Source organism: Panthera onca, chromosome C1, assembly GCF_046562875.1.
Source record: "Panthera onca isolate mPanOnc1 chromosome C1, mPanOnc1 haplotype 2, whole genome shotgun sequence".
Lineage (NCBI taxonomy): Eukaryota > Metazoa > Chordata > Mammalia > Carnivora > Felidae > Panthera > Panthera onca.
The window spans coordinates 140733312-140757174 of NC_138346.1; the positions used below are offsets into that span (position 1 = coordinate 140733312).

Here is a 23863-nt window from a genome sequence, read left to right on the forward strand (position 1 = left end):
CTAAGGATTTAAGTTCCTTTATGTCAAATAAAACACTCCATTTAAATAATCATACAACCAGCATTCTACTGCCATTCAAAAATTCTACGAAAGGAGAAACCACAACTTCTTACTAACTTGCTCTAGTGTTTAGTAAACTTAGATCAGAATGTTTCCCCTTGGAAAAATGACAACTTTTTGTTCCTGATACTTAGTCCTCAAATTCCCTTTTGTGTTGAAATGTTACATGGTAAATGGGAAGGATTAAAAAGGCTTAGCTGATTGAAATGACATATAATTCATGAGAGAAAAGTTAAAACTTAACTTGGGTCAAACAACCTCCCACTACAATGAGCAGAAAAAGAAAAAACCCTGTGCTTACATACTGCATGCTGCATTAAAAATCTATTCATTCAGAAACTTCTGTTAATAAACATTTCAGTGTATTCTTTAAAATCAGATTCCTGGTAAAGCAAGATGTAGATTCCTCACTGTCTAAAATGAAACACCAAGATTCTACCCAAAAGAACATACTTTTTTTTCAAAGAAGGTTAAAAAGAAACGTTTATGCTAATGAAAAGGCAGTGAAATAATGGAAATAATGACCACCGTAGAACAGCAATTTAAAGTTACTGACTTAATCATTCACAAGTATTAAGAATATTGCCAAGAGAAATTATTTAGCTCAAACAGATAAGAGTTAAAAATTAGAGAAGTAGATTTCAAAATTAGGAGTATTCAACACAATTGGGCTTTCTATACCATAGGAAAACAAGTGGATATAAGAAAATGTTTTTTAATTATAAGATATAAATAATACCTACAGGTATGCTTTTTTCCAGAAAAAGCAACGATGAATTACAGCAATTTGTCACTTATAATTAATTAAACTGTTATCCCTCGGGTGTGAATTTTCTGGGTTTTTTTCCCTCCTTTTGCTACTGTACGGCTCAGACGACTAGTTGTTCAGAAACTTTCCTGATTATTAGTAAGAATTATGTGAGCTATATTGATCTTGGTGTTTTAAGACTAGAAGCTGAATTTCAAGACATATACATGTACTTTACACAAAAAGCAGCCAATTTTTTTTCTTTCTTTGCACTCTACCTCACAGCTTAAGTCTCATGTAAACCAAGCTGGAGTGGGAACAGGAGTAAATATGATAGAGAAAGAGAGAGAAGAGAACATCATTTGAGTAGGGTAATGAGTCTTCTATAATCCTAGACTCCTTTTCAAATAGGAACTTGGTTTCCCAAATGGTGATTCCGCGCATCATAGAATGGTAGCGATAAGACTGAATAATGCAAAGTATTTTTCAATTTCGTTTCATTTTCATCTTTGCCTCTCTCTCTGTACCATCCCTATTTCTTTGGCCTGCTGCTCTCCAAGATTCAAATGCCCTTACCTACCCTAACCATGGTGAAAAGGAAATGAAAAACAGTTCAAAATTGACTCTCAGCAAATCTGGTCTCCTAACCCAGTCCCTGGCCCCTTCCTTCTCTTTCCCTATTCTCCACCTATCTCCAGGTTAGAAAGGGTTTTTAAAAATAATGGTTAGTATCTTTTGTATCCCACATTTTAACAGCAGCTTCGCACTATTCTTAAGACAAAACAAAAATCCTACTTCTTATTTTTCAAAAATACAGAGAGAAATAATTCTCACTTTTAGGGTAAAAAGAGCTACAGCATGTATGAACTGGACAAATCACTGTAAGGTGCAGAAGGAAACTCGAGTCTTATTCCCAGTCTGAGTTATAAAAGTGGATGCCTACAAAACAATTTGGCTCAAAGACAGGGAATTTCTGGTCAAATGTGACCATTCTCAAATAAACACTTCGACTTTGGCAGAAGTTAATTCTAAAAGGAAAACTCAGTGAGAAATCATTATAGCGATTTTAGAGACCTACTGAATTCATTTTACAGTTAGCATCAACTTCAAGTAAGTAACAACAAAAGAATATGCCCATAGTTGCTCCAATGCACTGCAGTTTGCAAATGCCCGGTGGTTTGGGGGCAAAATGCTCCAAAGCACATGAAGCAGTCATCAGAGTTATTTTGTGTTTGACATATCGTGAAAGATTAATGAGTTGCACTCACACAAAAAATGTAAACCAACGAATTAAAACTCCTGCAGATTTCTATCACTTACATGTACTACTCATTTTCCCTTTATTTTTTGTTTAAAAAAAATCTAAAAAGCAATTTTTATTTTAGCAAAAGAGTCGATTCTGGTCTCTGAATTATAATGAAAAGTTCATTAAAAGAGAGATACAGATGTGCTAACCATACACCATGTTCTTTGGTGAGTAGCATAACTTCCCCCAGTCTGGCTAAGCCAGCCAACACTATATATAGGCTACTCAGCCCTAACTAACGTTTATTTATGTTATCATTTCCAAAGACATGTGTTTGTTCTCATAAATGTTTCAGAGAAGAATGTAAAACAGGACTCTTCTGCAATCAACTGAAGCCTACTTAACCTTCCCACACTTCCCCAGAAAGTTCAATTTTTCCCAACATCTTTCAATATAAGAATTTTTAGAATTTTCTCATACAAGATCTATCTACTTACTTTCCTTTTATTTATTCCCAAGGTCAAATTTAAAAAAAATCTGACCTTAGGGGCGCCTGAATGGCTCAGTCAGTTAAATGTCCCACTCCTGATATTGGCTAAGGTCACAACTCACAGTTCCTGAGTTCAAGGCCCAAGTCGGGCTCTACGGCAGCACAAAGCCTGCTTGGGATTCTCTCACCCTCCCTCTCTGCCCCTCTCCCACTCAACTGCATGCTCTCTCTCTCAAAATAAAAAATAAACTTAAAAAAAAAAATCTGACCTTAAATTTTGTTAGATCTTAAATGAAAGATTTTTTGGAAATATTTTAAATGATTTTATTTCATAAAACTCACTTTTTAAAATCAATTACATTTTCATATGCTTTACCTTGAGTTCCATTCAATCTTCTTTTCAAAGCTGAGACTATTAAAACCTGGAGAAACTTTTGCTGAAAACCAGTAACTTATAAAGTGGAAAAGAAGCTGAAAGGTGAAAAAGCTGGTAAAAACAGTGCTGAAGACCAGTTTGGTGTTGGTATCCATATTTCTTCAACCTGTTAAGAGAAATAATAGCTATAAATTGCTTTAAATTGCTCATAATAAACCTACATTAATTTTTAATTTTAAAAGAGTATGTGGTTATATTTTTAGTAATTTATTTTAATTTAGCACAAATCTAAGAATACAAAGAAACTAAAAGACTTTTAAGTCTTTACCAGCTATTTGTCATGTATCTTATATCTGTATTAAAATAAAAAAGGGGGAAAATCGGTTATCTTAAATATTTCACTCTTACAAATCTCAGGTGGCAAATTTAATAGCATGATATTCAAAATTATCTAAGTCTTAGTGTTTAACATTAAGAGGAAATTTCAAGTACTATAACTGAAGGTATTCTTTTAGTAATATTAATTTTTAATTAAACTTAGGACAAATCACCTGATTTCTCTATGCCTCTATTTCCTCATCTATAAAATGAGTTCATTAGATAATTTCTAGGAAACAAGCCAAAAATCATAATAAAACTAACATTATCTGCAACAGCAAAACAAAAAATAATTATGTTATAAAAACTAATTGTACAGTGAGACAAAAAACATTTAAACCAAAATTAAAATCTTAAGAAGAATAATACCATCTGGTTCTTTTCTACTTAAATTAGTATTTAACTTTTAAAAATAATTCTGCAATCACACACATCCTTGGACCAAAAATCCTCCATGACTTTTTATCTTTACAATAAAAGATTTTTATAAAAGCGTTTCAGGTTTTAAGGGTAGAGTTAGCAGAAAGAATATGCATATATACACATTCAAAGTATGTTTCCCTTCTCATTGAACTGAACTTTATTTGTCTCCTAAAAATCTTAGGAACATTCAGACCAAAAGAAAGACACTAAAGCATTTACTCATATCTAGCAAATATAGCATTTCTAGAAATGGCTCCATCTTTGATAGAGCTGACCCTCAAATGAAAAGGAAATGAATCAATACATATTTCCAGCTGCCTAATGTGAAGAAATAAAGTCACCTCGTGGAGCCAATTCACTAGAGAAAAACCAAGTCATTGACTGCACTAGCAATAACCCCACTTCATTCCCTTCCAACCAGGACCTTGTAATAAGAATCAGGCTCCCACAGGGCCCCTTCTGACAGAACTCATGTGTCTGTAATGAGTTCTTTCCCCATTCTTTCTTTCTGGTGTGTGTGCTCAGTGAAAATATTGATAATACCACTCTTCTGCAGGAGGTTCCATTAACTTTATTGCTCATTTACTTTTTTTTAATTCAACATGTGTTTTGGGGTATTAAATTTTTAATTTGTGATCTTTTAGCCTATTAACCAAATAATACATAAAAGTAAGTTTTGTGCATAAATTAAACATCATTATAATTCACTGAGATGTAAAAGGCAAAATGGTTTTCTAAGATTAAAGCAAATGGGGGCCAGGTGGACAGATAAATGAAGAAAATGAAGCCACTAACCAGAAAAGAGTGGACAGTCTAATCTTAAATGTGAAGGATGGTTTGCCCTGAAGGGTTCTTTCTACACATTGCCTACGAGTCCTGGAGGGTGCTGGATATGAGCTACTCATTCACTTTTGTTAAAATTCAACATATATAATGAGCATTTATTTCATTAACGTTTGCTAAAATTTGTATTATAAAACATAGTATTACACATTATCCATTTTATGAACTGTTGATGTAATCAATACATTAAAAAACAAAAGCACTCTAACAACTCACCATTAAGAAATTCCCCGATTCCTAAAACAGCTAGTTTTTATTAAGTCTTTGTTATACTGGCTACTTTATATTTTTAACAGATTTCCTTTCACTTAACTGGGGTCTTTGAGGGACATGTTGAGAGTCTCCCTTCACAAAAACATTTCATTTAAAACTAAAGAGCTCCATATAGTCCAGTTGTGGCTTCTATTAAAGGCTCAACAGACAGAAGCTAATTAAATTGTTCTACTCTCAGCTTTGCTTCTTATTAAGCAGCTGCTTGCTTCATTAGTCATGCCAAATCAAGGACAAATCTTGTGATTTTTTTTAATAAATTTCCCCCAGAAAACCAAGGCTTCTGGTAGAAAGCAAGTACCTCTGTTCATTCACTAAATCAGGCAAGAGAAGGAGGAAAACGGACGAAGCCGAACAACACTAATTACTGACATAGATTAAGAACTTTTGAGAGTCTGGAGATTATTGAGTAGAAGAATACACAGTAAAAGGAGAAAAGTATTAGACCTGGTTCCTACACCTCTACATGTGGCTAGGAGCTGGCAGAAAGTGGGGATTCTAGGCTAGGAAGGAACAGCCAGAACAGGAAGTGGGAAATATTTCTGTGGCAATTTACAAGGGGAGTGTCTAGACATGAACTTTACAATGTAATTAGCCCATCTTGATTCACACCAGAGAAACTCTTCCAGAGGACTCCAGAATGCAATGATGTTTGAACATTTTCTCCCAAGACGGTTTCCATAAGCTTCCATTCAAGCTGGTTTCTTAGAAGAAAAACATGAGAAGGTTTGAAGTACATCTCTTTACCGTCAGCTTATAAGAGCCCCCTCCAGCAGGACTCCCAGAGGCAGGGTCACCGGAAAAAGCACAGCCAAACTGACTCAGCCCTCACTTCAGCCAACAGTTCATTGGACATCTGTCACATGCCCACCAGCCAACTCCTGTGCAAGGTCTCGAATACAAAAAGGGACACACTTATAGGCCAGTAGGGAAGCAAAGAAACTGATCACTAGCACATAAAGTGCCAAGCTCAGGGTGCTAAGGGAGTATTCCCCATTTTCCGTGAAATAAATACCCAACAGAGAGGACAGTAAACAGTGAGGAAATATCGGAAGGTATTCAGTGCAAACCAACAGGACATCTTCTCTTCTGTTAAAGTCCCAACAAGACTCTTTAAGGCTGAAGTGCAAGACTCAGTTCCCCCAGCTGAATCTAGAACTGCCGACCTGGAAACACAATGATTACTCTCACTTCCCATGTTCGTTATTCTCTTGTAATACAAGGGCTTCCCTAGGAAGTATGCCACTTCCAGACACATGCAGAACTGCACTCCTTCCCATTCTGACACAACATGAACCACTGCTGTAGTGATCAGCAGTAAAAATGTTAAAGAGGAAAAGGTCTTGTGTGGTTGTCTTTAAGGGCAGCAAGGAAGGGGGAAGCTGGGAAGAATGCTTCCTTGTGTTTAGCATTCCTTTTCCCATCCTTCCTAAGTTCCCTTTCCTATTTCCCACATTGATTCCAAACACTCACTGGACTTAAATCTTCAGTTCTCTCTCTCTTATAATAGATATGGTTCCTTCGCATTTCACCAAAAAGTGGAGGCTGTTGAGCAAGAACTCCCTCAAGTGTTGAAATGTCTACCTCCCCTGCCCCAACCCAGAACCTCTTCTTTGCACTCTATAGGCTCTGCCTGGGTATATGACCCAAATCTTTAACATAGCTTCTGATGTGTGCAATCAAACCTCACCATCCCCCAGCGTACTAGTCCTGGATGATCACCTTCCCTCTGGATGGCTCCTTAGGGGCATCTTGGAGGCCCCATGGGCTCTACATGACTCAAGCTGAACTTAATCCCAAACCAGTACTTCTCCCAGAGTACCACAGCTCAGAGAATGGTGCTATCCACCACACTTTCCCATCTTCCAATCTAGAATAGCTCAGTCACTCTGGTCCCCTTCCTATCCCTTATTCCCACAATTAACTGACTGTCAAATCCTGGCAGAATGAATACCAAATGAAGGATAACTTGATTCCAGGAGAGTTCTGAAAGTTCCTCTTGAAAGCTTTATGAATAATATGAAGAAATGTGGCTGGAAAACAAAATTAGGTAGATCCAGAGCTAGCTGAAAAACTAGAAGCAGCCTGTGGATCAATGAGCTAAAATAAACTTGAGAAATATATTCTAATATCCTATAAGGTTCTCTCTTTTTGGTTTGTATTAGTAACATTTTTACAAATATTTATATGATACTCAACCTGCACATAATGCAGAGCTGGGAAGGATAGCTAATGTAATGGGTTAACAGAATCAGGTTCCTAAATTCTCTTCATAAGTGGAAATAGTGAGTCCCAATCAAAAAGAAAAAGTATAACAGGAATAAATTGTCCAAAGGCAATGCCTAAGTATAGGACTTAACACATTGGCTACATCTCTCTCTCTCTCTCTCTCTCTCTCTCTCTCTCTCTCTCTCTCTGACACACACACACACACACACACACACACACACACACACACACACAGTGGAAGCCTCAGCAGTTGAAGATACACAAACCTATGAGAGATGATAATGTAATGAAGATACTAATAACAAAAAACAAACTTCAGGCTCAGGTAGTTAGCATAAAAATGTCCTTTGGATCAAGACACTTACCAGTCCCACTTTACTCTGAATTAATCACAAACCATTGGGAACAAGATTACTTAGAAAGGACTCAAGAGCATCCTTCAAACATCTTCATTGTCGTGTAAAAAAGTAAAAGATGGAACTTATTCTGCATTACTCAAAAAGGCACAAATGGGCAAAAATTACAGGGAGAGGAGAGTTCAGCTTAATTCAAGGAAGAACCTTCTAACAATTTAGAGGTGCCTGGGCATCCATCACAGAAGAGATAAAAGGACATGGGGTGGGGGTGGGGGTGGGGGGAGAGATGTTGAGCCCAAGTCTAGCCTTCAGAGAGTTCTCAAAGATTCTGGGATTCTAGGACTGAACTGAACTTTGGTATCTAAAAAGACAATTTTGCATTAAATACTACATAAGCTTCTAACAGTCCATCATTTAGGTTTTTAAAAATCACAACTACATCTGTAGGAAAACATTAAGTACACGTAACATGATGGGACAAACACAGGCTCAGTCGTGGTCTTGGGATTGAACCTTATTCCACTGCTTGCTGTGTGACCCAGGACAGATTTCTAAATTTGCCTTATCTGGCCCTCAGTTTCCTGCACAATGGAGGTAACAGCAGTCCTAACCTGGTACAGATGTCCTAAGGCACAAACCACATGTGTGTTAGATACTTAGAACAGTACTCAGCATATGGCAGACACGAAGTTTCTGCTTCCACCGTCATCCATCCCCGGCAGCAAGATGGCATGCAGTTTCTGGGTCTGTTACCACTCCAGCCAAGGGTAACAAGACCAGTGTCTGACCACTAGCCCTAGGCCCCTAACTCATCCCTGTTTACATCAGTCAACACACACCCATGCAGGCAGACCCCAATGCAGAAATCTATCCTCTACCACGGGACTACCTCTGTCATGCTCCAAAGTTCCTTCCCGGCAGCCACCTGACCCAGTCCCTCTCTCCCTCCACCTCTCCAACCTGTCCACTAAACCCCCTGGGGTTGCTGCTCCCCACCCATATCCCCTGCCTCTCCTCCACGTGCTCTGAAGACACTCCTCCTCCCCGGCAGCCCCTCTCAGGGAGCGGATGCCTTAGTCTCCCACACTTCAGAGTCAGGAGGCCAGCCTATATCCTCTTTGCTCCTTGTGGTCTCCTTCAGGCCCTACTCCTCCATCCCCCTGCTCCCTGGAAACACCCAGAGTGTTTTGGTCCTACTATTCGGTAATGCCTCCTCTCCCCTCCTCAGTGTTGTATTCCGACCTCCTGAACATTTCCTTCCATTCGGGGACTTTGGTCTCAGTTCACTGATCTCCTCCAGCCCTGATATCATCCTGAGTGACTTCTTACTATGTAGGAGGCCAAGATTTCCTTAACAACTCAGTCCTTCTTTATCAGAAATGGCACCTCTTCCATGCCACCTCAACCAATCAGGGACCTTCATTGTCCCTTACTCATTGTTTATCTGCCTCAGAAACAGCATTTCAAGTATTCCCCTGTTGACTTTTCCTTCAGGTATGCTCAGTATTACAACATTCTCAAGACTACTTGACCTCTTTGCTTGTTCCTATGCATTAGTCCTTTCCTCTGTTTTATTTCCCTCTTTCATCAGCTTAGATCCTAGAGACCATCATTTCAGTAATACTCTTACTAACACCCCACATTCCCTTTCCACTGCCAAGAGCTGGCAAAACTCCAACCCCAGAGCTGCTCAACTATTTACTCAGTGATGAGCCCTAAACAATCAGAGCGCTGTTGGGAAATGTCACATACCCGCAGAGATTGAGGCTGGTGAGTGAGGAATGACAGTGGGATCAAACAACCCTCAAGGCTGCACAGCGCTCCCACGCACTGCCCAGGCCAACCAATCCTTTCCCACTCCACAAATGATTTTTCAAATCATCTCTACTTTTCAAACGTCTAACCATCCACCCCCATTCTTAACAGATAACCCCCATCTGACTTCACACACACACACACACACACACACACACACACACACACACACACAGAAGCCAACATATGAAAACACTACCTGCACACAAACTACCTGCACCTTCACCCATCTGTCCTTCCACCTCAGGGCAAGCTCTCTAACCCGTGCACTTTGAATCCATCCTTTCTGGCTGCCTTGGGAGTCTTCTGCTCCCCATTACCCTTTATTCTCTGCAACTTGATCTTTCTATTGGCTACTCCCGAGTTAACTCTCAAACTTCTTCAGCTCTCAGGTCAACCCTCACTTCCTCAGAGAAGCCTTCTCCAAGCTCCAGCACCAGATCAGCCCCCCTCCCCTCATCTGCTCTCAGAGTGCCAAGTCCCTGCCTTTACAGCTGCAATTTATTTTTAAAAATTTCTTTTTAACTTGAGTATAGTTGACACACAATGTTATATTAGTTTATGTGCACAACATAGCAATTCAACAATTCTGTATGTTACAGCAGGCTCACCACAGGCATAGCTACCATCTGTCACCATACGACATTACTGCAGTACCACTGACTGTATTCCCTACACCGTGCCCTCCATCCCCGTGACTTATTCCTTAACTGGAAACCTGTGTCTCTCTCTCCCCTTTCCCCATTTTGCCTACTCCCCACCACCCTCCCCTCTAGCAACCATCAGTTTGGTCTCTGTATTTATAGGTCTGATTCTATTTGTTTGCTTGTATATTCATCTGGTTTTTTTTAGATTCCACATGAGTGAGATCATATGGTATTTGTCTCTGTCAGATGTAGCTGCAATTTCAATGAATGTCTCCTTCCCCCAGAGAAATGTGAGCCCCATAAAGGTGGGAAACATGAACATTTTCTCCCTCACCACTGCACCCCTATGCCTAGCGAAGGCCTGCCATATAGCATGTGCTCAATAAATGTCTATTAAATAAAATGACAATAACAGATACTCATATTCTTATATGTGCTTTTCATTCTGCTAGTATCTCATCAGCAACAGGTCCCTCATTTTACAGTGTAGTCAGAACATTGGGAAAACCTGAGAACGTATTTCCTTCAAAAGGAAAATCACTTCAAATGTGTGAGCAAAAAGTACCCATCAATATTTTAAAGTGACCTAATATTGAATAAGTGCTTCAGTCCATTTGTACAGCTGTAACAAAATACCACAGACTGGGTGGCTTATAAACATCAGAAATTTATTACTGCCTACAGTTCTGGAGGCTGGAAGTTTGAGATCAGGGTACCAGTATGGTTTGGTGAGGGCCCTCCTCCAGGTCACAGGCTTCACCTGGCAGAAGGGGCAAGGTGGCTCAAGTGGGGTCTCTTACAAGAGCACTGATCCCATTCATGAGGGCTCCACCCTCATGACCTAATCACTTCCCAAAGACCCTGCTGGCTCATACTACCACCTCCTGGGGGTAGGATTTCAACATATGAATTTGCAGGGTGGGGAGGGGAAAACAAACATTTAGGTCATAGCAGTAGCATATATAGTTTGTCTACCCCAAATTCCTTATAACAAATAGTATGTGTTCAAAGGTTTCATAATAATTATAATCTGCACTGTATTTTCATACTCTTACCAGCTACAGAAGTACTTACTGATTTATCTACCATGTCAGTAAGCCTAACATGTGAAAGTGTTTTAAAAGTCTCTACTTGCAAACTATAAGCCATTTTTGAATGAACGCATGACTGCAGAAGATGAGACATTTACCAAACCAAACAAAAACCCTTTCAAAAAAGCCACACCAGCACCTCACCTATTCATTCTGGTTTCTGTTTGCATTTACATATGGGCAAATGCTTACCTAAGTGCTTGTGAAATGTTAGTAATTAACGGAGACAATAACACCCCCCCCTTAGTAAAAAATAACTACCACACTACCCACTTTTGTCTTTTGATTCTTGTAAAAACGATTAAACATCTAATCAAATATGTACAAAGCTCTCAACTAACTACAGTTATACTTTGTGTTTTTTATTGTCATTACTGTTATTTTCATTCTACATCAAAAGCTATATGAAAAAAAGTTAGGAAAACTATGTGCAGAAACATTCCACCTCCTTTCATTTCCTGAGTACCAAGTACCATTAGCATTAGTGTGAAGGTCTACCAGAAGGCAGCTACATAAGAAATCAACCTAACTTCCATAAATCCTCAAATATTCATGGTACTGCTTTTTAAACAGAAGCAATGGGAAGAAAATGAAGACTAAACCAGGAAGGAGTAAGGAACCCTATATGAAAATGATTAAATTACACTCCCTTTCTCAGATACATGATGTTACTTAAGATTTAACAAGGAACTGCTCATGAGGATAAGAAAAGAATTCTCTATGGTTCTTCCCTGTCACTTGAGATACTAAACTTTGAATAAGGGTATCCTTTATATTTTTCCCATTCCTTCAATCCTTTTTCTTCCAAGAGCATATAACAGAATTCAAATCAAAGAGAAATCGTTCAATTCTCCATGTTACACACCCTGGCAATGGACACCTCCCTGAATTTTTTTTTTTTTTTTTTTTTTGGTTTATAGATTGTCTTAATAACAAAATTTTAAATATTTAAGGTTAAATATTCATACTTTTCTACCTGACCTTTATTTTTCCCACCGTCCTATGTAATAATTACAATCACAGGATGTACAAGCAGGAGGGAGGCTAAAATTCTGTTCCCCAAACTGGCTCTGTAAGAGACCCCCACACTCAGGGGCTGTGGGGTGGCCCCATCTTGCAACAACTTGGAGAACTGTTGTAATAGCTAATTCATATTGCTACAAATCACTTTAGTCCAAGATTTCCCTTTTGTCTCCTTATGCCAGTGCCTTCTAGATCTTTCTCTGACCCTTCTCATTGTTTTTCAAAATTTCATATCCCAGAGCTTCTCCCTGCCCCTCTCACATGTGCTCATACAGTACTTTCTCTGTATGTATTCTTATGCAGACCAGTCAAGAAGATTCTGTAGTCTTCTTTTTAAAGTTTGGTTGTTGTTGGGGGGTTGGGAGGTTGATATTTTTTCACTCAGCCCAGAGTCCCCACCACGACATTCTGGCACAGCAAGGACGGGTGGGTATCTCCTCCTCAACCCCTCCCTGAGAATGCCTGCTCTTTCAAGAAATAATTTCTCTCCTCTGTTTCCCACAGCACTTGATTAGGTCTCCCTTCTATTATAGGTTGTTTGTTTGTTTGTTTGTTTTGTTTTGTTTAAGAAGGCTTCATGCCCAGCGCAGAGCCCAATTCGGGGCTTGAACTCACAGCCCTGAGATCAAGACCTAAACTGAGATCAAGAGTCAGAAGCTTAGGGGCACCTTTTGCTCAGGTTGTGATCTCACAGTTCGTGAGTTTGAGCCCCATGTCAGGATCTGTGCTGACAGCTCAGAGCCTGGAGCCTGCTTCAGATTCTGTGCCTCCCTCTCTCTCTGCCCCAACCCACTCACATTCTGTCTCTGTCTCTCTCAAAAATAGATAAGCATTAAAAAAAAAAAAAAAAAAAAAAAAAGAAGAGTCAGAAGCTTAACCGACTGGACCATCCAGGTGCCCCTATTACAGGTATTTTCAATTAGGATTTTAATAAAACATTTATTCTTATTTTCCTAACTTATGCTCATTTATACTTTTTACATATTCTGGCTACTAACTTAAAAATAAATAAAATGAAATCTAATATAATTAATCTATGCTGTGTCAACTTTTTAAGTTTTTTGTCTTATTTACATTTTTTTATTTCATTTTACACTGACTCTCTGATATGGGATTTGTTTTTTAATGCCTAACAAGAAGTATAAGGGAGTGACAATTGAAAAAAGGCCACCTTCCCCAGCTTTCCCTTCTACTTTGCTGGTTCCCAGCCCCCAATCCACCATAGAATTCTCCCCTTAGAAATTCAGTTCACTTTCTAGGGCCTTAAGCCTGAGAGCACAGATGGCACATTTTATTTACTTGGTAAATGTTTCCTAGCATCTCAACCCACTTAAAAGTTTATTGTAAAGAAGGTTTTGTTTTTCAAACCTAAGAGCTCCAATGGTAGCCATTAGCTTTTGGTTAAACCAGAATGTCTTAAACCAAGGCATTGGAAGGCCTTGGCAAGTAATTGGAAGATCACACAAATACAGTACTTGGCACAAATAATAAGGGGTTGAAAATGTATACAATTGGAGGTGTCACCTTTAAGGAAATCAACATTTCAAATACAACACACTCTCCTAGTCTTAGAAGAGGTTAGCGTGTGAGGAGCCCTACAGCTGAAGCAGGTGGTGTCATGTCACCTGGGGGACTCAGGAAGAGGAATGAGGTTCTGCAGCCAACCTCTACCCAACTTTGGATGTCCTGATTTCTCTGCAATTCCCTTCCTGGAAGGGAGCCTCTTGGCTTGGGATATCTCTTGGGTTCCTGCCAACACTGTGAAATCAAGGAAAAGCTGGACAGAGCAAGATTTTTCAAAATATGTTTTGTTCCTTTTCTAAAGGAATCACTGCCAAGCAAGCTGGGAAATCAGAACCTAAGGAGAGAGGGAGGTCCGTCTCACCTTCAAATTGTTGATCCAATTCCCCCTGAGAGAGTCTCTGGGATGCAGAGAAGTGGCTGAGGTAGAACAAAGCCTGCCTGCCTTCTATGTTTCTCTCTGTTCGTCTGCTCTATACAGGAATCAGAGACAATATTAACTGCGTTAGAGGAGCTGAAGAACAATTGAGCAAATCTCCCACCTGTTGAGTCTTAAAATGCATTTCATTCAACTAGAGAGAGACCTAGAATCAAATCCTAGTCCCAGGATTTATCAAGTTGCCATGGGCAAGAAGAATATGACCTTTCTAACTTGCAAGTCCGATGAAAGGGATTAAGAATGCCTACAGTGCAAGAGGGTTGTCTGGCTTACGTGAGATGAAATCAATGCACCAGGCACAGTGCTCGGCACATGTAGCTACTTGTGATAATTCCTCAGTAGTGTGACATTGCCACCCCTGTCACCCAGAGGTGGAGTTTATGCCTCTGCCCCCATGAATCTGGGCTGACCTTGTCATCTGCTGACACGCAATCGGTAGGAGAGAGGCTGTGAGGTTTCTGAAGCATAGGTAGGCCTCAAAAGACCTTGCAGCATCCGCCTTTTGCTCTCTTGAGCACTGCTCTAAACCCGCCATGTGAAGAAACCGGTCTAGTCTATTGGAGCATGAGACCACCTGGAGAACCGAGACACCCAGCTGATAGACAACACTCAGTACGGGCTCCCAGCCGCGCTGGCAAGCCTGTTTCCATCTTCCAGCCCAGCGGACCCTCCAGCTGAATACTGCCATACGAATGAGCCTAGAGGCGGCAGGGTAACTGCCTGGCCACCCACAGAGTCACGACAAATAAGAAATCATTGTTGTAAACCACTAGGTTCCGGGGGTGGTTATTCAGGAATACATCAAAACACCACTCAATAAAGGATAGCACTTATTATCACCACCTTTTCCTAACCAAGAAATGTTACACCCATCTCTCAAATGTTACAAGTCACAACGGGATAGATATTTGGTATCTGAAGCAGTGTCATCGTTTCCCTCTCCTTTTTCACCTTTGGCTTAGGAGCCCGGCAGCTTATATTCACCTCTAATCTGATTGGGGGGTGTAGTGGCTTAAATGAGAAGACAGCCAAGGGGTTCCTGAATTTTCTAGGTGAATTTTCATGCTGGTCCCTAAGGGCCACTTAACTAACACCCCTACTAAGGTACTTTGAGAGCGGTTTCTCTTCTGACCTCTTCCCATAGATTGCCTTTGCCAAATGCATGTTTCCCAATACATGTGGCACTTAGCAGCCTGATTCAGTATCTGGTTTGACACTTAATCAGGCAGCCAAAAAAAATCTGAACACACAGACACGTTTCTCTGAAACACTTCACAAGCTAAGAGGTGATGTGCAAATCAGTCACACGTTGCTCTGGGTGACCTCAAGGTTAACACTGACAAACATACAAACCTCATGTTTAAATTTAGGGTAAGTCCTGTTAAAGTACCTCAGCTTGACCGACAGACTTGGTAACAAAGAACTGTCCTGGGACGATGTTCTGAGGCAAGACTTAAGTGGATGTGGTCATGGAAACGCAGACCCAGGTGGCTCGTGAGAGTGGAACTTTCCCAGCTTCACAAAACAGGGTCACACTGCCCCAATCTGTAGACCTCTGAGTCTTGCTAATACTCTCCCATGCTACCACCTAGTAATAACTGGAAGCTTGGAGATGCTCTCAAGATTTCTTGGAATGATGGCTCTGGGCCTTCTCACTTGCGGAGCTCCTCAGTGTCAACACATACCATCCTTCCTGCATGGACCAACTGCAGACTTGGGCATGTGTGTTTTTAAGAGGAAAATATTTTGTTCATTGTTACAGTCCCAATACATTAATGCCATTTAAACATAATCCTCACTTCTGGGAGGTGGGTGAGGAGCAGGGGTTAAATAGGTGATGGGGATAGAGAAGCGTGCTTGTCGTGATGAGCACTGGGTGATGTGATGTACAGAAGCACTGAATCAGTAAATTGCACACCTGAAACTAACATTATACTGTATGTCAACCGGAATTTAAATAGAAACTATAACAATGGGGGCGCCTGGGTGGCTCAGTCAGTTGGGCATCTGACTTCGGCTCAGGTCCTGATCTCACGGTTTGTGAGTTCGAGCCCCATGTCGGGCTCTGTGCTGACAGCTCAGACCCTGGAGCCTCCTGCTTCGGATTCTCTGTCTCCCCCTCTCTCTGCCCCTCCCCCACTTATGCTCTGTCTCTCTCAATAATGAATAAACTTTAAAAAAAAATTAAAAAAAAAAAACCTATAACAATAAATATCCTCACTTCTTGCTTTGTAAGTTGCAAGGCTAGTAATCTCAGGGAAGTGGGTTCTACTCACAGAAATTCCACTAAGATTATATATCCTGTATTACCTTGTAGAAAACATGGTCTAAGAATAATACCCGATTGCTACTTTCATTGGTACTCCTAAAGCTCTCTCTGGATTAAACCCATGAACTTACCCCTCACCCTAATGACTCTTACTGAGGAGGGCCAAGGTATGTTACCCCTCGCTAGCAAGGAGGAACAGGACATGAAATGGCATCTTGAAGCAAGGTCACTAGGTTTTGTACAACATTGGGGACGTTGTTGAGAATGCTGGCCATTGCATATGCAGTGTTTTCTTGCTGAAAATCCAAAGAAGTTTCTCTCACCTCCCAGAATCAGGAATAGATGGAGTTCTCCAATTTGGTTTCTCTTCTGGACACCTTAAACCTTGCTGTTGGCTGTTTGTCTCTTCTCCTAGGCTGCTGCAAAGCCTACAGCCAGAACTTGAAGGTACCCTTACAACCTCACTCATAACTCCATCTTATTTTCTTTTGGCTTATTTTTCTTTCTCATCCTAAATCTACTGTATCTTGTCATATTGTATGGATCTTTGTAAGCCATCCCAGATCGCTTTTGGAACAAAGTAGGGTATAAATAAAACTAAAGGCATTATGGGGTGCCTGGGTGGCTCAGTCGGTTAAGCGTCCAACATCGGCTCAGGTCATGATCTCGCGGTTTGTGAGTTCGAGCCCCGCGTCGGGCTCTGTGCTGACAACTCAGAGCCTGGAGCCTGCTTCGGATTCTGTGTCCCACCCTCTCTCTCTCTCTGCCCCTCCCCCACTTGTGCTCTCTATCAAAAATAAATAAAATGTAAAAAAAAAAAAATTAAAAAAAAAAAACTAAAGGAATTATAACCAGTGTTTATGCCTAGCCCCCCCCCCTACTTCAGATGGGGAGCTCCTGGAAGCAAGGGCTGTGCATTGCCCCACTATGTGTCTAGCACTCTACTTTTACAGCTGAATGAATATTTGGGGAACTAAATGGTAGAATATGTAAATTTTGATAGCACTGTGTTAACTAGATTATAAAATGAGCAGTATACTGATGATTTCATCTTTTATCATTAAAACAAATGCACAGATGTGTCAAAGGATGCATGTCCAAGGGTGTTTAATACAGCATTCGAAGAAACCCTAAGGTCCAATGATGGGGAAATGATTATACTGGCACAGCCACACCACAGCTTACACAGACATTCAAATACACAAGATGATACAGAAGGGCATTCACCATTCACTATGGAGTGTGTGTGGGGGGGGGGGAACAAAAGCAGGCTATGAAATAATACATATTTCATAAATACCTAACTGGATTATTTTGGCATTTGTAGAGAAGAAGGGCTGTGCCCCCAAATTGCTACCTGGCTGTGTTTGGGAGTCAAACCAGAGGAGGCAGCAGGTGGAGAAAGGGGAAAGTGTGAACTGTCATTCTCTTCAGTGTTGGCTGTTTTAATGGTTTTTCTTTTTCTTTTTTTTTAAACGAGCAAGTTTCGCTTTTGTCATTTAAAAATAAAGAACACTGCAGAAAATATGTAACGACTTGAGGTTTTTTTTTTTTTTAACGTTTTTATTTTTGAGACAGAGAGAGACAGAGCATGAACAGGGGAGGGTCAGAGAGAGGGAGACACAGAATCTGAAACAGGCTCCAGGCTCTGAGCTGTCAGCACAGAGCCCGACGCGGGGCTCGAACTCACGAACTGTGAGATCGTGACCTGAGCCAAAGTCAGACGCTTAACTGACTGAGCCACCCAGGCACCCCGCGACTTGAGGTTTTAAAGCATTCGCCAATCCTCAAGATGCCTAATGTCTCGAGGATTTGGTAAGGAGATCCTAAACTGGGATACTCCCAACCAGCTGCCCTTCAGTCCAGGCAGCCAGGCCTCCCAGGTGGGCAACTTGGTTCCCCCCCCTTACAGCCTTCATCCCACCCTGGGTTCCTCCACTAAGCAGGTAGGAAATTGGACTGTTTCCTGACATTCACACAGGCTTTTAAAATTTGAAAAGGCAACGAATCTTTCTCAATTAGCATACAGTCGAAGTCTTTACGAATCCTTAAAATAGCAGGTAATAAATTAGAAAACATTTAAATTCTTAACTGTCTCAATGTTTTTGCACGTATTAGAGCAAAACATGTTAATTAATTGAGCAAGACCAGTTTGGGGAATTCTGTCCCTAAAATGTTAACACTTTGTAAAGGAGGATGGGGGGTTAATTGTTCTAAATTTTTCCCTGAATGAAAATTCCTTCTTCCCCATCGCACCAAATAAATATATACCAAATAGAAGTTTTCTCAGTCTTCAAAATGTAATTTTGAAAGGTATTTTTAAGCCTATTTGGAGAAGGTAATTAAATTACCTTGACCAAGATAGATTCTCCATGTCCCCAAAATGTAAAAATTAAATCAAAACCAATGTATTAACCCATCAATGTACAGTTATTTCTAGGGCGGCCATGACGGGATATGGTGGTGACCAACACAACACAGGCCAGAAAACAACCACGGGACTCTATGGAAATAGTCGGGTGGACACCGCTAAGTCCAGAGCTCAGAGGTAACATCGGAGAAAGCATTAGATATATATACCAGACAGCTGAGAAGTAAAGCCACACACTGAAAACATATCAACTGAGGTAAGAAAATCAAACAAAGCAAGGATGAGTCAAAGGGAGTCTCCACCTAGGTCAGAATATGGATGATGAAAACAAGCAAATAAGGAGGCAACCAGAGTGAACCCTGACCCCCGTGCACGTTTTCTTCTGTGCTCTGTTGTGCTTGCCCACTGGTGATGGTGTCAGGTGGAGGAGGCAGGTGGTAATTGTTATGAAAAGGCGATCAAAGGTGTGCAGATACACTGCCCCTCATTAACTCCAGGCCACAGATCTGGAAACTAGCTCAAGGATGCTGCATGCTGCCTCACCTATTTCTCCAAGAAGCTTTTTTGGCAATCCCAACGCCTATGGATGATGATTCCAGTTTGATTGTAGATCTTGAACTAGAGGTCTAAGGAAGCTTTGATAACCTAACCCTTTTACACAACGTAATGAGAGTACTTTTCCATTTCTCTGGGAGGCAAGCAGCTAATTTCCTAATGAGTTTGATCAGCACATGGAGTTTTGAAACAACACACTGCACTGACTTCTGTAAGAACTTCTCAAAGCTGTGTGGAAAGTTATGAGCCTACACTTCGCACTATAAGCCCCTCTGCTCCCTATCCAGCTGATGAAAGTGGACGTGGCCTAAATCTACCAGCCAATTTGTTTTGGATCCATTTGTCCTCTTCACCTACAGAGAGAAATCTGCTCTAAAGACACTGTTTTCAAATTCAAGTTTACTCCTTCCACGCTACCTTTTCCCTCAAAACCATTTTGCTTTGAAGTGGATACAATTGATAGGAAGTCCCCTTTGGCACCTGTCCATCCAGGTGCGTTCACTAATGTGAGTCCTGCATGAATGAGCATACCAGATGGGCTCCCACACTCCCACCTGTCCCATGTGGACCAACAGGGGTCCAGATTTCCCGATCAACTCTGTGCTCCCCTCCACCTCTCCAGCATCTCCAACCCAAATGCAACCTGTTTATCCATCCATTAGGCAAATGGTTTCCTAACAGTGGACTCTGATCCACTAATAGATGATGAGTTTTTCAGAACACTGAATAGGAACAGAAGCATAGAAACAGAAACCAGAATGCGGTACACAAGAGAGTACATATTGTTTCATGAAACTGGTTTCAGACTCACACATACTTACTTCTGTCCTGGGTCGCAGTGCAAAACCCATTCTGTACTGTGTTGTAATCCAAAAACGTTTGAAACACTGCTATAGACAAGCCTTTGTCCCTCTAGTCAGACTCCCCCCCCCCCCCCCACCCCTTGCTATCCGTCCCACTGCTCAGCAACTCTTCCTCATGCTGGCTCAAGCTCTGAACTGACTTCCAGCTGTCTTCTTTACCCGCTGTTTTCACAAACCTTGGCCTTTTACAATGATTCACAAGCTCCTTCTCATGTAGCCACAGGATTGCCTTCTCCTTGAACAGACCAATGTTCTGAGAAAAAAACAAAAAATCCTTTGCTATTCCTGCCTTCTTTTCAGGTCTGGGATCTGCTTGCAGAACATCCAACTGTCTCCCTATGAATAACAAACCTCAGAGCAGTAGGACTCCGTTTCTTTGTGTGCTACCTTTCATCTCCAACAAGAAAAAACCACCACCAAAGTCACTCTCACAATACCTCAGATTTTCTTACAAAATGAACCTTGCTTTCCTGATGTAATGCATTCTCTGGTGTCATACGTTCAGTGCCTGATAGCAATGGCAGGTGAATATAGCTCATCTCGAGTGGTGAGTTAAAGTCTGGTTCCCATCCTTGAGAACAGATGGTTACTCCACCTCCATATTGCTATCTTCTTCCACTCACAAGACAAATGGAAGGAGGGAGAGCACAGCAAGGTGGCTCTACGCGTGTGGTGGCATCTTTTCCTCTCTCAAGGACGAGAGCACAAGCTGTCCGGCACAGTTCCACCACCCCCTCCTGCCCTCCCTTGTCCAACCTCCCACAATTCTCGCCCAGACAATAAATTCATTATCTTCCTCCACAGAAAAAACTAGTTTGCTGTATCTTCCTGTACACTGTTCAGTTTACTTTTTTCTGCCAAAATGACTACCCTACTTTTTAACCTTCCAAGAGATATCAAAGCTAAAAGGAGCCTTAATGTGTAGGATATGGGACACTGATCTGAGAAGAAGGGGGTGGGGAGACATGGAGGTCTGAAGTTTTCTGCTCAGTTTCTTCTCAGACTTGGAAGGCCAGCTTGGAGGGAGAAACATAAGCGCTGGGTGGGCCTCTTTTAGAGCACCAGGGGAGGGGAGGGCTGCACTAGACTCAGAATGGCAAGAAACACTCTCTGAGGGTAAGGGAGAGAAGGAGAAGTCACACCTAGGGCACATTCTAGAGTTTGCCTGGAAGCTCCACTACTCCCTTCCTGTAGCCCGACTCCTTTCCCACTTCCCAGTCAGGATTCCAGGGCCCCTTTACTACCTCTCTGGTTGCTGGGATGGTCCTCCCTCCCCTCCCAAGTCGCCACTTCCTCCTCCCAACTCCGTTGCTGGGAATGCTCTCAACCAGTGTAGCTCAGAGTTACGTTTTTGATAGCTCCCTGCTCTCAAGGCCTCCGTCTCCCTTGGTAATCAAATCAACCTCTCTCCATGGAGGTTTCAAAAAAGCAAGGAAAAGATAAGCCAACTCTTGCACCATACCCCCAGGGTCTTTGAGAAGACCCAGCTTCTTTGGGTTACCTTCAGCTTCTTGACCTTCAGCTTCCTAGGCACCTCCAAGTGTACACAGCTTTAGCTGCAAAGAGCCTTTATTCTTTCCAACAAGGTCAAGAAGGCTTAGAGTGAAATGCGTAGGCATAGAAAGCTCATAGTGTAAACAATTATGACCGCTGAGCGGCTGGATGCCAGGTGCCCAGCTCCAGCAGGTAAAACTCATAGGAGATCACACAGCAAGGATCCCAACGCTGGAGGGAGGTATTGCAGCAAAAGGAATTGCAGGGGCAGGAAGAAAAGAAGCACTCTCCAAATACATTCTCCGGATCATCTGATGATGGCACAGGAGCAGGGAGGTGGTAAGTCATCCGAAGTCCACCGCTCCCCACGCCATTCTTTCCAATTTTCTAGCACGGCAGGGGGCCACGTGTCTAATTCAGTTTCATCCCTCCAATTTAAGGAAAAGATTAACATGGGGAAAAAATTCTCTACTTCACACGTAAAAGGAAACTGGGATTCTGTCATGTTACCTTCACTGGCTCCACAAAGATGAAGCTGCATTCTAGCCTATACCATGTGCCCAGACGGCAGCATCTTTCTTAACACACACACAGTCCAAGATCCATTTGTCTCAACTCTGCTTACGACTGAGCGAAGATTTCACCAAAATGACGGTTTCTTCCTGCTTCACATGTCAACTCCTAATATCCACACAAACTCTTCCATCTTGTCCCCAAACTGGTATCATATTCATTTCAACCTGGTCACAGATCACTCTTTAAGAACAATTTTATAATTTCACATTAAAATGTGAGCTAAACTAACACTCAGATGTGTACTTCAAAAAAAAAAAAAAAAAAAATACTGGCCAGCAACAGTGAGCCTTTCTTTAATGAACTTTGACAACTCAATGTACTTTCACAGAGAGTTTCCCACCCTCTTGGGCTGTAGGAAAATGCTAGCATTAGGGATCCCATTTCAAGGCTGGGTAAACCGAGGTTCTCAGTCCAATAAACTTGAGGGGGTTACAATGGTAGAGCTGTAAACAGAACCCAGCCCCTTTCCCACTAGACCCTACTGCATGAGGTGGCTAAAAATGGGACCCACTTGAGAACTACAAGGGTGGGGTGAATAAAAGCTTGTTTTACTTAGTAGAGGGGAGGTGGGAGAGGGGGAGACTTACCCACTTGATGCACCAGACTATGTACCGGCCTCTAACAAGAAAGCTTTCCCTGGCTGCCCCACGCACCCATCCCTTTGAGCTGAGACCCGAGAGGCACCGCCGGGCAGACCCCGCAGCACGAATCGCGCACACCGGGGGCGGGGATGGGACGCGGAGCGCCCGGGCGGCGCGGGGCCGCGGGCCCCGGGACACACGCCAGCGCCCCGAGCGGCGCCCGAGCCCGCGGGGCCGGGAAGATGCTGAGCGGCCGCACACACCTGCTGCAGCCCGCCCGGGCGCCCCTGGCCGCCTCCCGCGCTCGGGACGCCCACCCAGCTCCGGGCGCCGGAGCCCGCGGCCGCGCTAGGCCGGGGGCGGGAAGCCGCGGCGCCCCTACCCGGGGACTGCGCTCGGCGGCGCGGGGGAGCCGCGGGGCAAAGCGAGCCCGCCCTTTTCCCCGAACCCCCTCCAAACAGCGTCACCTGTGCCGGGTCCCGGGGCGACTAGCGCGCGGGCGGCGGCTGCACCGGGCCGGGGAGGGCGGCGGGTGGTCACGGGCGCCTGGTCAGCCGGCCCGGCCCGAGGGCTGGCGCCGGCCAGAGCCGCCCCTCGAGATGCTCGGCGGGAGCCAGGGGAGCCGCGGGCCCCGGGCCGCTTGGAGGAGCAGTCACACGGAGGCTACAGCTACCGCCGCGGCCGCCGCGCCCGCCCGGACTGCGGGCTCGGGTTACCGCAGAGCGGCTTCTTAAAGGGGCCGCGGCGGCTCCGGCTCCGGCTCCAGCTCCCGCTCCGGCTGGTGGCGGCTCCGACCCGCGGCCAAAGGGGGCGGGGCCCCGAGGCCAGCTGTGGGGCCGACCTTCGGGAGCTGGGACTTGGGTCCCGGAAAGGGCTCGGAAACGGGAACACCCAAGGCGGGCTGCGGTGGGATCGTGCAAAAACCCACCTCGCTAGGGACAGGGCGTGCGGTGCCTCGGTTTCCCAAAACAAGTAGCGAAACTAGCAAGTGACGAGAACGGTCTCAGTCCGCATCCGCAGCGGTCAGTATCCGGGGCTCGCCACGTAACCCAAATTCTTTCCAGATTATCAATTTAATTGTATTTATAACAGATAGGAGATGGAAGAGTAACTGCTGATTTTTCATGCCACGTCTGACTTGGCCAAATCCGAGTCAGCCCTATTCTTGCTTGGGGCTGCAGGTGCACTCCAAACTGGGT

At 42.9% G+C, this 23863-nt stretch overlaps 1 protein-coding gene across 4 annotated transcripts in view; it reads right to left on the reverse strand.

The window, feature by feature from the left end:
• Window positions 1-23863, reverse strand: part of TLCD4 (TLC domain containing 4) — a 98061-nt gene that overhangs the window by 46756 nt on the left and 27442 nt on the right. Inside the window, exons 1-2 of one of the 4 annotated variants that reach the window (XM_060623198.3) lie at window positions 23132-23454; window positions 2921-3086 (exon numbers count right to left, since the gene is read on the reverse strand). In XM_060623198.3, coding sequence (XP_060479181.1) covers window positions 2921-3075 — 155 coding nt within the window. In that variant the 5' untranslated portion in view covers window positions 3076-3086; window positions 23132-23454. Of the gene's footprint in view, window positions 1-2920; window positions 3087-21514; window positions 21538-22670; window positions 22858-23131; window positions 23455-23863 lie in introns of those variants that run through there. The other 3 variants (XM_060623199.3, XM_060623201.3, XM_060623200.3) reach the window with 3 other exon arrangements.